Source organism: Neopelma chrysocephalum, unplaced genomic scaffold (genome assembly GCF_003984885.1).
Source record: "Neopelma chrysocephalum unplaced genomic scaffold, ASM398488v2 Primary Assembly neopelma1_22, whole genome shotgun sequence".
Classification (NCBI taxonomy): Eukaryota; Metazoa; Chordata; class Aves; order Passeriformes; family Pipridae; genus Neopelma; species Neopelma chrysocephalum.
Window position 1 is genome coordinate 5,555,898 of NW_020897689.1, and position 12,738 is coordinate 5,568,635.

Sequence of the window (12,738 nt, forward strand, 5' to 3'; positions counted from 1 at the left end):
GTGATGACTAAACTTTTCTGAAGAAATCCTTTAAGCCAGAAACCTGTTTGAAATCACTGGTAATAATGAACTAAATCTAAAATACTTACTAGTTCTCCCTTCCATGTTGATATGAAGAATCCTGTTGCTGAGCCTGACAGCGTCAGTTGCCAAAGATAAAAGTGAGCCTTCAACTTGAGTATGTTTTAATTTTAGTTTTGTAGTACTTGGGGAAATTCAGAGGTAAACTATTTCTAGGCTACCCTTAAAACAAGGAAAGAGCCACAAACAAACAAATCTCTGTTCCCTTTGGGAAAAAGCAACTGTCTGCTTGTTTTCTGATATTTAGAGACTAACCAGATATGGTTCAAATTGTGTGGTTCCTTTTTTTATTTTCCTAGAAATTCTCCTACTTTCAAGTCCTTTGAGGAAAAAGTTGAGAACTTAAAGGTAAGCATTACTAAAACACCTTGGTGATTGTGGAGCTGTGGATGTGGAGAAAAGACTGAAGTAGTTTAAGTGGAAATGATTTCTCTGCCTAATGATTTGCGAATGAAAAAATGGACTTCCTGCACCTCTTACAGGAGGATACTTCTAACTGGAAGAACTAACAGCCAGCTAACCTGCACAAACAGCTAGTATAACATACCTAGTATTAGGTATCCACAATGGTCTAGGCTTTTATTTCGTGCCTTTCTAGGCACTAGTATCCCATGCAGGAGAATAGCTTGGGAAGCTTCTCTCATTTCTGGCATAAAAGACAAAAGGCCTTTGAATCTTAATTTAAAATGTACTCACAAAAGCCTCAAGTTCCAGAAACAACCATTAATAGCTTTTCTGGGTAAAAGCTCACTTTCAAAATAACTAATACATGTAACTGGAACCAGGTTTGACTGTTCTCATGGGCACACACATGGGTTGGATGAGAAGCATGCAAGTGATAAGCATGGGGAACTATGCATTCCCTTGCAACTAACTGTCATTAACATGTTACCTGGAGAAAGTAAGATAGTTGCTCTGCTGCATAAAGATCTCAGGAATTACTGTTGAGACACAAAACTGCTCAAAGTTCTTTCTTGAGCAATACAGAAGCAAGTTTTAACTCTGAATCTCTTAAAGCCTAAATGGCTCGAAAGGCTGCATGTCTGTATCTATTTGTAACTTGAGAGTATGTGAACCTTTGGACTCTGAAATCAGCCTTGTGTATAAGGGCTGCTTTGTGTATCTCAAAGACAAAGGAAGACTGCTGTGTTAATTTGCTGGTATTTCCTGCTGGATATGTGAAGACTTTTATTCAGAGTATTGTGGAGGTTGCTCAGTCCTGGAAAAGCTGCTGTGCTGAAGAGAGTTACTAACCTTACTAATGCGAGGTACTGGTTTTGTACAGTTAAGCATGTCTGGCATGCCAAGTAACTACTACTTTATGTTGGGGCTCTCTCTATCTAGTCGAAAGTTGGAGGAAGCAAACCTGCTGGGGGAGACTTTGGAGAAGTTCTCAACTCTGCTGCCAATGCCAGTGCCACAGAAACTATTGCAGAACAGACAGAGGAGGAGACCCACTGAAATTCCTGCCTGTCCTGCTACCCACTGCCAGATGCTGCAAGCAAAAACCAAGCACACTTGTAACATTCTCTGCGCTCTTTCCACCAGATGTGCTTTTATGTAGCACGTAGTTATTTTACCAGATTAACTGATACCAAGCTTGTTTGTGGGTTCAAAATATTTTTGAAACTAAAATACATTGTTTGGGGTTTTGTGTGGGAAGGGGAATTTTTATGCCTTTCAAGCATTTAAAGGACTTACCTGTAATTTAAAGGCAACCTTTAAAATATAGCAATGAAAAAACCAACTCTTTTGAGAAGTTAATTATATTGTACAGATACTGTGGATACATAATTTCTTTTCAATCTGTAACTACTGCTCAACTTAATCATTATGAATCTACTGCTGCTGCCAAACTGAAGCTTGTTACTTCTCTCCCTTGTGATTATTTCAGTTGAGTGTTGCCTGCAAGGGACACTGGACTAGGAGGAAGGATCACTGCTATCTAAAGAAAGGACTTCCATTTCAGCAGGCTTTACACAAGTTATAGCAGGATCACACATGGGTAGGAATGTACTGTCTTATGAGCATGTTCCTCATACAGCAGATGTGGATGGGTAACACAGAACATCTAAGATTTACCCATTTATCTGTGCATCGTCCATGTAGGAATCTTCTGACCAATGCACTGGAAGCAAGATGCCTCATAGTGCTGTTTTGGTTCAGTCCCCATAACATTTTCAGTCTTGTTTTTTTGCACAGGATGTCAGTGTGGTTTGGTAACACACTTCTGAAGGTTTGACCAGTTGTGAATAGATTCATCTTCACTCACATGTGGTGGTGTCACATTCATACTAACAAAGCATGGACTGCAAGAATAAGCCTGAGCACAGAAGTGGTTCTTTTTTAGGCATCAAGAGCATTGCTCCTAAACTCTAGCATTGCTTCCCTTGTAGGCTGAGCCTTGAAAACATCTGCTACACTGTCTTACTGTTTTTATGTGTTGAAGGCCTGTACCTCTAGCAGCACCACTGTCCCTGTTCATGACCCCAGAAATCTGTTTTGAGAGGTGTACAATGTCATTGTTCAGCATAGCTCTCTTACAAGATCTGTCCTCCTACATGTTGTTTAATCTGCTGTACTCCTCAAATTTCTTGTGTTTTGTATGTTTCTGGCACATGGTATCGGTATGGTTAGAACTTTTATCACTGCGCTTAGAACTGGAAACAAGTTTTGCAACATTTTGTGTGAAATCCATGAAACTTCAACCACCGCAGATGTCTGGAGGGAAAAAAGTTGGCTCCTGACAACCTTGCTAGCATGTGAGATGTAGAATATATGCTTAATCACATGTGAGAAGCTTAATAAAAACCTGTATGTGAGGAATGTATTGTCCCGTGAATATGGAGGATAACGTAAATAAGTAAGTTTTCTTTCTAATTGAAGCAGTCCTCGAAGTCTGGTTTCAGTGCTGATATATACTACTGTACTGGGAGGTAATCTGCATGGCTGAGCTTGGCATTTCTAGAGAAGACTAAGGTTAGATTGCCTTCTAGTGGCTTACATAAAATTACAGCATCACAGACTTGTTAGAGTTGAAAGGGACCTCTGGAGGTCCAACCCCCCTGCCAAGGCAGGGTCACTTATGTTACGCAGGTTACACAAGTGTCCAGGCAGGTTTTAAATGTCTCCAGGGAGGGAGAATCCATTACCTCCCCGGGCAGCCTGTTCCCATCCTCTGCCACTGCATTAAACTGCCCTGATTACATTGTGAAGTTCAGAAAATGGGTTGAGATGTACCCTCAGCCTTTGACAGCTGCACCTTAGCAAAGGAAAGGAGAATTGAGTGGTACAGAGAGAGTGTTGCTCTTCCTCTGTCAGGTCAGTACCATATAGAGCAGGTCCTTCTGGAACATGATCCTTTTTGTATGAGGTTTTTATTTATTTATCTGAGGAAGAGAAGGGTCATCTACTCCAGAGTTGAGCGCTCTGTGTTCTGAAGGAAGGTGGTTTTTTTAATGACCAAATGGCAGGATGATTTTACTGTAATACAGTATTACACTGAAGCTTTGCAGCTGCAGCCTCACATGAGCTTCAACTGTGTCTTCCTCTGCCCACACTCTCCCTGCCCTGAGTGCAGGTGGCCTTGGGGTCACTTGGCCACCGAAGCTTTGCCTTCAGGGCTGGTGTGTTAATCACAGAATCAGTGAGGAGGGAAAAGACCTCTTGAGATCACCACCAAGTCAATCAGACCATGGCACCAAGTGGGGCACCCAAGGGAATGGCCTGAGGTGATGTCAGGGGAGGTTTAGGTTGGATGTGAGGAGAAGGTTCTTCCCCCAGAGGGTGGTTGGGCACTGGAACAGGCTCCCCAGTGAAGTGGTCACAGCACCAAGCCTGACAGACTTCAAGAAGCGTTTGGACGGTACTCTCAGGCACATGGTGTGACTGTTGGGGTTGGTCCTGTGCAGGGCCAGGAGTTGAACTCTATGATCCTTGTGGGTCCCTTCCAACTTGGCATATTCTGTGATTCCGTGAGGTGCCACGTCCAATATTCCTTAAACATCTCCAGAGACAGTGACTCCACCATCTCCCTGGACAGCCAGTTCTCATGTCTAGCCACCCTTTTCGTGAAGAAATTCGCCCCGGTATCCATCCCCAACCTCTCCTGGCTCAGTTCCTGGCCTTGTCCTCCCGTCCCGCCGCTGCTCCCTCTACGCAGCGCGGCGCCCGGGTCCCTCACCCAACATGGCGCTGCCCGCCTCAGCCCCTCGCGCCGCGCCTGCGCTGGGGTGGTGGCCCCGCCCCCGGCAGCGATGGCGGCGCGGGGCTGGTCGCGGCTCGCGGTCCGGGTTGGGGCTCGGCCGTGTCGGGCGGCGCTGCCCCCGGTCCGCAGGGTCAGTGGAGCCGCGCCGGGCGCCGCAGGGACCTCCCCGCAGCGCACGGAGCAGCGCCCCGGCAGCGGCACGGCGGGCTCTGGCCCCCAGCAGGTGAGGGCGCGGCGCGGTCGGGCCGAGGCAGCGTCCTCTACTCGGCCCTGGTGAGGCCACATGTGGAGCAGTGTGTTCAGTTTTGGTCTCCACAGTTCAAGGAAGACAAGGAGCTGTGGAGAGCCACAAAGCTGGTGAGGGGTTTGGAGCATCTCTTATGAGGAGAGACTGCGGGAGCTGGGCATGTTTAGTCTGGAGAAGAGTAGACTGAGGGGATTCCGTCAATACATATAAATATCTCAAAGACGGCTGCCGAGAGAATGGGACCAGACTCTATTCAGCGGTGCCCAGAGATAGGACGAGGAGCAATGGCCATAAACTGAACCACAAAATGTTTCACCTCAAGATGAGGAAGAACTTTACATTGAGGGTGTCAGAGCACTGGAACAGGCTGCCCAGGAAAGTCATGGAGCCTCCCTCTCTGGAGACATTCAAAACCCACCTGGACAGGTTTCCATGTAACCTGCTCTAGGTGACCCTGCCTTGTTGGGGGTTTGGACTAGATGATCTCCAGAGGTCCTTTCCAGCCCTAACAATTCTGTGATTCTCTTTTCACTGCTTCACCCTGGGTAGTAAATAGCCTGCAGAGAAACATGGACAGCTCATATTTCTTTTTAACACGCTCCTGCAAAGATCTAATGTAGAAAGTGAGCAAGTAGTTTTGGTTGTATAGAATGCAAGGTAACAGCTCCGTGGGCAAAGCTGTATTATGGCTTTTACAGGCTGGCAGGGAGGATGTGGAAAATCTTTAATTGACTGTAGTGGGTCAGATCAAAGACCTGTTAGGGCAGTGCTCCTGAGACTTGTAGTGGAAATATAAAGACTCACATGAGTGAAACACCTGCAGAATTGCATATGTGTGAAAGCAGCAAAAGAAACAGGAGGACAGGGGTTGAAAGGATGCTGTATAATAATGTGGAAAACCACAGTTCTCCAGGAAGCTGTTCTCAGGAGTGAAACTGAAGATGATGGCCTTGACAAGGCCTGCACTGATAAGCAGGAGCACAAATGATTCATCAAGAGCAGACCCTGCTCCTGAACTACAGGAGGAGGGCAACATGCCTGTGTCCCATATCTTATGTGCCATTTGTTTTCCTGTTCCTCCACCATGAAAACAGTCATGGAGGGATAGTGAGCTGTAGGTCTGCTATGTTTTGAGTCTGCACTAAGTAAAACACTGGAGCAAAGGACCACCCTCTAAACAACTGTTGAGTCCTGAAAGGTGTAAAACATTTGTCCAAAACTTATTCACCATTGCCAAACAGGATCAATCTTGGAGGTGCGGTGAGGCCTTGATAGCTGGCAACCTTCATCCTCAGTGTTGTATCCAAGTGGTATTTCTCCAAATGCTTGTTGTGGGTCTGTGGGTATGAGAATGTGAGCGGTTGGAACTTGGGAGAGAGTGAGTGGTAAAATGAATTTAAAGATTTGTGAATAACCATCACTTTCTCTAGCAGTGCAGGGAGTTTTGTCATGCTGATTTTCTTTGCACATTGTGACTGTGCCTGTTAGTAGACATGTAGCGAAACATGAAAAAGCTGTGTGTGTACTGACGTATCACAAAAAATCTCTTCCAGGCTGAAAAGGCCTGACCTCTGATTATTCTTCAGGTGGAAGTGATTTTATGCTGCTCTTTATGCTTGACAGTCATCTTTTTGTAACTTTTTTCAGTTCTGTTTGCCCACACCAGAGGGATTACTTGGAGTGTGCCCAGTAGGATATGGAGATTAATGCTGTGAATTATTATTGCAGGACTGGTGTGGTAGTGGGCATGTAGAACTGGAAATACCTGTCAGTGAATCCAAGACCTGATATCCCAGATTACTGCACAATCTGTAATATTCTGTTTTCCATTGAGAATCCACACTGTCAAAGCTGGCTGTGCAAAGATCAAAGGTTTGCCTAACCCAGGATGCTGGCTCAGGTGGTGTCCAGGGGGATGTCCACGGAAGAATTTAGGAAGGGAATCACTTGATCTAGCTGTAGGAGATACTGAATGCTACCTTAGGGATTTGAGATCCCTACCGTAGGTATTTGGGAAGTTGATTTTCCCCCCTTTTTTATTTTTCTGTTAAAGTAAGAAGCTGGAAACATTTTTTCTTCTTCTGTCTACAAATAAATAGTCATCAAGCCTTTGAAGGTTCTTAACTAACTCAGATGTTACATAGTATTCACAGCATCATTTCCAAGTGAAATTACATGTACAAATATAAAATAATGCAATCCTAGAAATCAAACTAGGCATGAAAAATGAGTATCTGGACTACAGCTCTGAATTTCACTTTGCTGAACGACTTTTTCACTCGAACCAGAGGAAGAAAAGTAACTTGCTTTGCAGTGTCCCAGTGATGTTCAAAGCAGAACAAGGAGATGAAGACTATCATGACTCTGCTTTCATGCTGTTCTTAGCCCAGTTAGTTCTCTGTGAGCCTGGGTGTCATTGATGGTTATTCACTGTTTGCTCTTTGAAGAGTGTGCACAAGAGGGAGTGAATTTTGGTGAGAATGAAGTAGCAGAGGAAAGTGGCATATTGGAATGAGGAAAATGAAAGGGATCTGACTTTCAGAATAATCTGTTCATTTTGTGTGGTTTCCTTGAAATCACATTTTCACCACTTTTAACTGATTTTTGATTGCTATGAAGCTTGTTATTTGGTAAATAAACTTTCCCATAGCTGAGAGCAACCCCAGTGCTACTGGGGCTCCCCTCAGAAGAGGGTGTAGTGGCTGTAGCTGCATCCCCTTTCTGGGGTGCCCTGCATCAGCAGGATCTGCTCTTTCAAGCTGGAGGAGTGTGGTCTTGCTTATCCCTTACCTGAGCCACAACATTCCTTACCTCAGCTGGCAAATCAATAGGCCCAAAGCGCTGCCTGGCTTTTGCTGTGCTTCACCCAGTAAGAGCCAGAGGTGCTGTTTGGGTCCTTAATGTTTCTTGTTCTTTTGGGGAGAAGCTTGATAATGTTTCTGTACAGATTTCCTCTGCCAGCTGTTTTTCTTTCGTTTGTGGAACAGTGGCTTATTTTAGGCAGATATAAGTAAACTTGATAAATGGGCATGTCTTCAGATGATTCAAAAAGTGTGATGATATTTTTCTTAAAACTCTTAAGTTTTTTGGGCACAGCAGCAATGTGTGACCTTGCTTCAGAGTTGCCTGGTAGTGTCTTGCTGTGTTGGTAATTTTTTAGGGGTTTGTGTTTTAGTTTTTACGTTCAGTTTACTGTTCTGTTGTTACTGTTTGGCAAATAGTGAAAATTACAGAGCAGGCACGTAAATGTTGATTAAAATTGTTAAAAAGGTGGCAACTTGGTAAGCAAAATATTCTGATAGACCAGCATAATATTTAACTTTGTCTGCAGCAGACAGCTCAATTCTTACTGCTTTTTCCTTCTGCATTTTTATGATATGTAAGTTTTGCGTTATAAACTGAACAATAACAGCAACAACAAAAGATAAGTTTAAGGTTCTTTTAGAAGGACAGGAAATGCTTTAGGTGTTACCTTTATTTACAGATTAAAGCTATCTGCCTAGCAAAATAGGAAACCTTGCCTTTTAGGAAGGATGTGATACTTTTTGTTGATACAGGTAGAGAAACGGGTCTTGAGCTGCATTCTTCTCTCAGTTGCCAAAGTTCAAAGAAAATGTAAGAATGAAGTAACTAATTAAGAATAAATGCACTTTTTGTGCACTAAATAGTCGAAAAATGTTTAAAATAGGTGTGGTGAAGTCTGTCAAGTGTCTTTTTAGGTAGAAATGAGTTAGCAGTGTGTTAGCTTTGCTGCTAGTCAGCAGTATGTGCCAACAGTGGGGTAAAGCTGCTCTGTTGGGACTTTTTACGTGACACTAACAGGGTGCAAACCATCAGGTGCGTGTCAGTGTGCGGTGACACGGACAGAAACATTTAGAAAGTTGTCCGTGTGCGGAAGCAGAGATGTGCAGCCTCTGGCTTGGCCACGCCGCTGGTCCCAGCCGGGCAGGGATGCTGCGCCGAGGTTTGGGTGAACCTCCACTCCCGGCACAGCAGAGGGCACCCCTTGTTTTCGGATGTCGCAGGAAAAGCAGCACGTTTAAGAAATTTCCTTTTTAGTTCCTTGAATACCGTGTTTGAAGGGAAGCCATTTATTAAGAAGAAATGTGACTGATTTTGTCTGAAGTTCAGATGGAGGAGACTGTGTCGGTATCAGTACATCATAATAACTAATTTCTAAAAGAGAGATGTTAGAAATTATTCTTCCAGACATTTATATATTTTAAAATTTTCTTAGCCAGAGGTCCATTGCTGAAAGGATTCATAAATTTGAGGAAGGTGTCTGTATATTTAAATTTCTTATCACTATTTTAAAAATAAAATATAAATATTCGTAAAGAAAACAAAAAATATTTTAATCGGTCATATAAAGAGTTGACTTTATGTTTTAGGGGAGGGATTAAAATCTAAAACATGAAGGTGAGAATTTTAAAGGAATGTTATTACATTTCTGAAAGCTACATGGAGATCCTTAAAAAGAATATGTAATTGTTGTGCTTGAGCAGTATCTGGGCAACCTCAGTTTAAAATAATGTGTAACATTGGATGTTTTGAAATAAAATACTAAAATAAATCAGAATTATTTAAATATAATTATTGATGGAAAAGGTTTCTCTCAATCTGTCTTCCCACCTAAGTTAACATTTAGAAGATGTTTTTCCTGAAGTTGTAGTTCTTTGACAGCAAAAATACTGATTTATAGTTAGTGCAATTATCATTTGCAATTTTCATGGTGTAATATTTCTTAGGACACCTGTAACCTTTGTGTGGATGCTTTGCTAGTGCTAATAAATAACTTAAAAACATTTTTGGTTTGATTACAAATGTAACAGCACTCTATAAAACCTATGTGCCAAGCGCAAAGGTTCCTGTTTTAGGTGTAAATTACCATCTGGCCAGCATTCAAGTGCTGAAAACTGCTGACTAACTGAGCAGGACTTGCCAGTTGTGGGATTTGTGGGAACTGGAATGGGTCGTCTTTACCTGGAAGTTTCTCGTGGCTTGCTTTGCTAGATTGCAATTCTGCGTTTGAGAAACGTGGATTATGTCTGCTCCTGCTACGCTGTGAACACAGCCTGGTGCCTTTGGGTTTGTGCTAAATGAGGGCTGTGTCGCAGCATCGTCTCAGCTGGATCTGCTCGAAATGCTGGTTTGCATTAAAGTAGGAATGAACCTGATTGTCCTTCTTTTGACCTCTGTGAAGGAGCAGTTTTACCTTGTTAATGCTCTGGCTGAGGCACCAAAACTTGTCTCTTCTGACTTGGGTTTCTTCCAGCTGGAGGCACAGCTGGCCCTGTCGGAACACCTGCTTTGCATATGACAGGAGTGCTGGCATGACAGGGTTTTGTAAAACTCACATGGTGTTGGAGCAACACTGAAATGAAGTAGACAGGACTTCTGATGTTGTTGGACAGCAGCAGAGAATGATGCATCCTGCCCCTTTGGAGGATTTAATTATAGTACAGTAAAATTGTCACCGCTGCCTATCACAGCAGTGTACTCAGGAACACAAATTCACGTGGGAAGGCCCTGGGCACCTTGCACAGCTCTGTCCTTGGTTGACATGAGGAGGATCACAGCTCTGGAGGAATTGTCTTCTGGAATTTGCTCCTTCAGATAGCTCTGGGTTGGTGACTGATTGCTTTGGCATTGCTGGAGATCTGTGAGTGGTTATTGTTATCAAAAGGATATTTACATCCACGGTTGCTGTGGGAGATCCCAGTTATTCTCATGGCTATTGAAACAGCATCCTGTCCTCCAGGAACCTGGAAAAAAGGGTCTGAAGTGATAAATGGAGAAAATGTCAGGCCGAAGATATGACAGTGCTGTTGTGTGGGATTACCAGTGTCCCATTCCAGCATGGCGACCTAAAATGCAGGGACACACATGTAATTGTTCAGAGAAACGATGCAGAGTTCTGCCTAAGCAGTCAAGCTGCACAGGCAGATGCTGGGCTCAAAACACCATGGGCTGTTTTTTAGGACTCTGTGTGCTCATTTGATTTGGTTTTCATTTTGACGTAATGCATGCAGTGATTCACCCACTTTCCCTGGTTTAGAGGCTAATGTTCTATTTTTTTGCTATAAAAATAATCCTTGAAAGATATATATAATTAAATACTTCATGTTTTAAATTATACATAGAAGTTGTTTAAAGAAAAATAAGCAGCTTTATTGTGACCAAATTATGTGCTATCTTATGTTGTGAAATAAAGTCATAGCTCAGTGTCATAAATGATCCACCTGTCTAGTCAACAGCATATTTTCAAAGCTGCATTTGAAATTCTTTATGAAAGTCTTGTTTTGTAGTTTCTGCACAGTGTATCCATTCAAAGTGTGAAGATAACTGGAAAACTTTCCTTTAACTACAAACAGAAGTTGGTATTGAGTCAACCAGTGCAGCAGATTGTACATTTATAAGATTTGTTGGGTAAGCCTTGGTGGTTTGGGTAGCATTATAGTGTGTTAGCAATATGACTTTCTGCTTTCTGGTGTTTTAAATGGGCGGTTGATTGATGAAGAAGTTTCAAAAAAGGATCTAGAAGCAGCAGACAATTAATTTTCTTGATACAGCTATTCTGGTCTTCCCCTGTTCAATATTATGCACAGTGTACAAATCCTATTCCTGTGATCTTTTTTCTCTTTTGACATCTGCATGATTCTACTTGAATATTTTATTTATGAGAAACAGAGATTGTTTTCACCATGGTATTTTACTGGTTAAGTTCTACATGTATTTGGTTAATTGTTATTTGCATCTCCTTTAAAAATATGCTTAGTTCACAATATTACGTTGTTTGTTATTATGAGGACAATGTATATACAAATATATACATTCAGGCGTATTTTGTGTTTTCTGCACAGCTGAGATACTTTTAATTATAAGTTATTCTGTATGCAAAAATAAATTAAGGTTTGGAATATGCTATATTCATCAGTCAGCATTGCAGTGAGCATCAAAATATGGAACTTGATGGAAGGATGTTAATGAACATAAATTCATGTCAAAATGTGTGATGAATCTTTCATTGTTTGTAAAATAGAAGCGTAATCCTTTCGTAATCTGCAATCAAAATATAATTTTAAACTATTTTTTAAAAAGTGTAATTTCAGTATGTGAGGTTGGCTTAAAAATTGTATCTGTAGCCAAGCCATATCTTCAGCCAGAGATTTACCCCAGAAAGCTTGTCTTTCAGATAAATTTGTGGCCTTAAAAATAGATAAATACTCTCTGCTGTCATGCCTGGAGTACTCCATCCAGTTGTGAGGTCCTCAGTAGTTGGAAGGCAGAGCATGTCCAGGGAAGGCCACAAATATGATCAGAGGGCTGGAGCACCTCTCCTATGAAGACAAGCCTGGAGAAGAGAAGGCTCCAGCAAGACCTTGTTGTGTTCTTTCAACATTTAGAGGGCTTGTAAAAAGTCTCTCTCAGTCTTTATTACTAGAGCCCGTAGTGATGGGACAAGGGGCAACGGTTTTAAACTGAAAGAGGGTAGATCTAGGTTGGACAAAAGGAAGAATGGTGATGGTGGTGAGGCACTGGAACAGGAAGCTGTGGATACCCCATCCCTGGAAGTGTTCAAGGCCAGATTAGATGGGGCTCTGAGCAAGCTGGTCTAGTGGAAGGTGTCCCTGTCCATGGTGGGAGGGGTTAGGACTGCATGATCTTTAAGGTCTGTTCCAGCCTGAACTGTTCTGTGAAAAAAGTGTCAGTCGTAATACGTGTGTGTAACAAAGCAACATCAGAGTTTCTATTCCAGTGTTACTTTTGGTGTTTTCTGCCTTTTGAGCACAGCTTGGATATCCATTTAATGTAACTATCTAAATGGGATTTCCTGGAGTCTTTTTTTTAGTATTATGATAGTTTACTTTGGACTAAATTCATAAATAAAGTAGGATATTCTTCATATTCCAGGGTTTATAGCTCAGCTGATTTCAAAAGGATTGGCAAGAGCAGCTTTACGTCTGCCAGTTTACAACTAAGGTTTCAAATATTGTCAGATTGTTTTGTCCAAGCTGCAAAGAAGGCTTACAGAATAGATCATGCTCTCTCAGATTTTCTGCAGGGGAGAGGGTGTTCTTCTCCAGAGACTTGAGTTCAGTATACTCTCAGGTATGCTGGGACACTGAGACTTCTAGCACATTGTTTGCAGCAGTCACTACCAGATTTTACCTTCAAGTTGGCAGCGAGAGGGGAGATACCT

General features: G+C 42.4%; 2 protein-coding genes across 7 annotated transcripts in view; both read left to right on the forward strand.

The window, feature by feature from the left end:
* Window positions 1–2,907, forward strand: part of TPD52 (tumor protein D52) — a 41,739-nt gene extending 38,832 nt beyond the window's left edge. For all 5 annotated transcript variants that reach the window (XM_027689055.1, XM_027689130.1, XM_027688799.1 and 2 more), the window contains 2 exons: window positions 381–429; window positions 1,426–2,907. In XM_027689055.1, coding sequence (XP_027544856.1) covers window positions 381–429; window positions 1,426–1,542 — 166 coding nt within the window. In that variant the 3' untranslated portion in view covers window positions 1,543–2,907. The remainder of the gene's footprint in view (window positions 1–380; window positions 430–1,425) is intronic.
* A 1,418-nt stretch (window positions 2,908–4,325) lies between these two features.
* Window positions 4,326–12,738, forward strand: part of MRPS28 (mitochondrial ribosomal protein S28) — a 79,721-nt gene continuing 71,308 nt past the window's right edge. For both annotated transcript variants that reach the window (XM_027689247.1, XM_027689326.1), the window contains exon 1: window positions 4,326–4,511. In XM_027689247.1, the coding sequence (XP_027545048.1) occupies window positions 4,338–4,511 (174 nt within the window). In that variant the 5' untranslated portion in view covers window positions 4,326–4,337. The remainder of the gene's footprint in view (window positions 4,512–12,738) is intronic.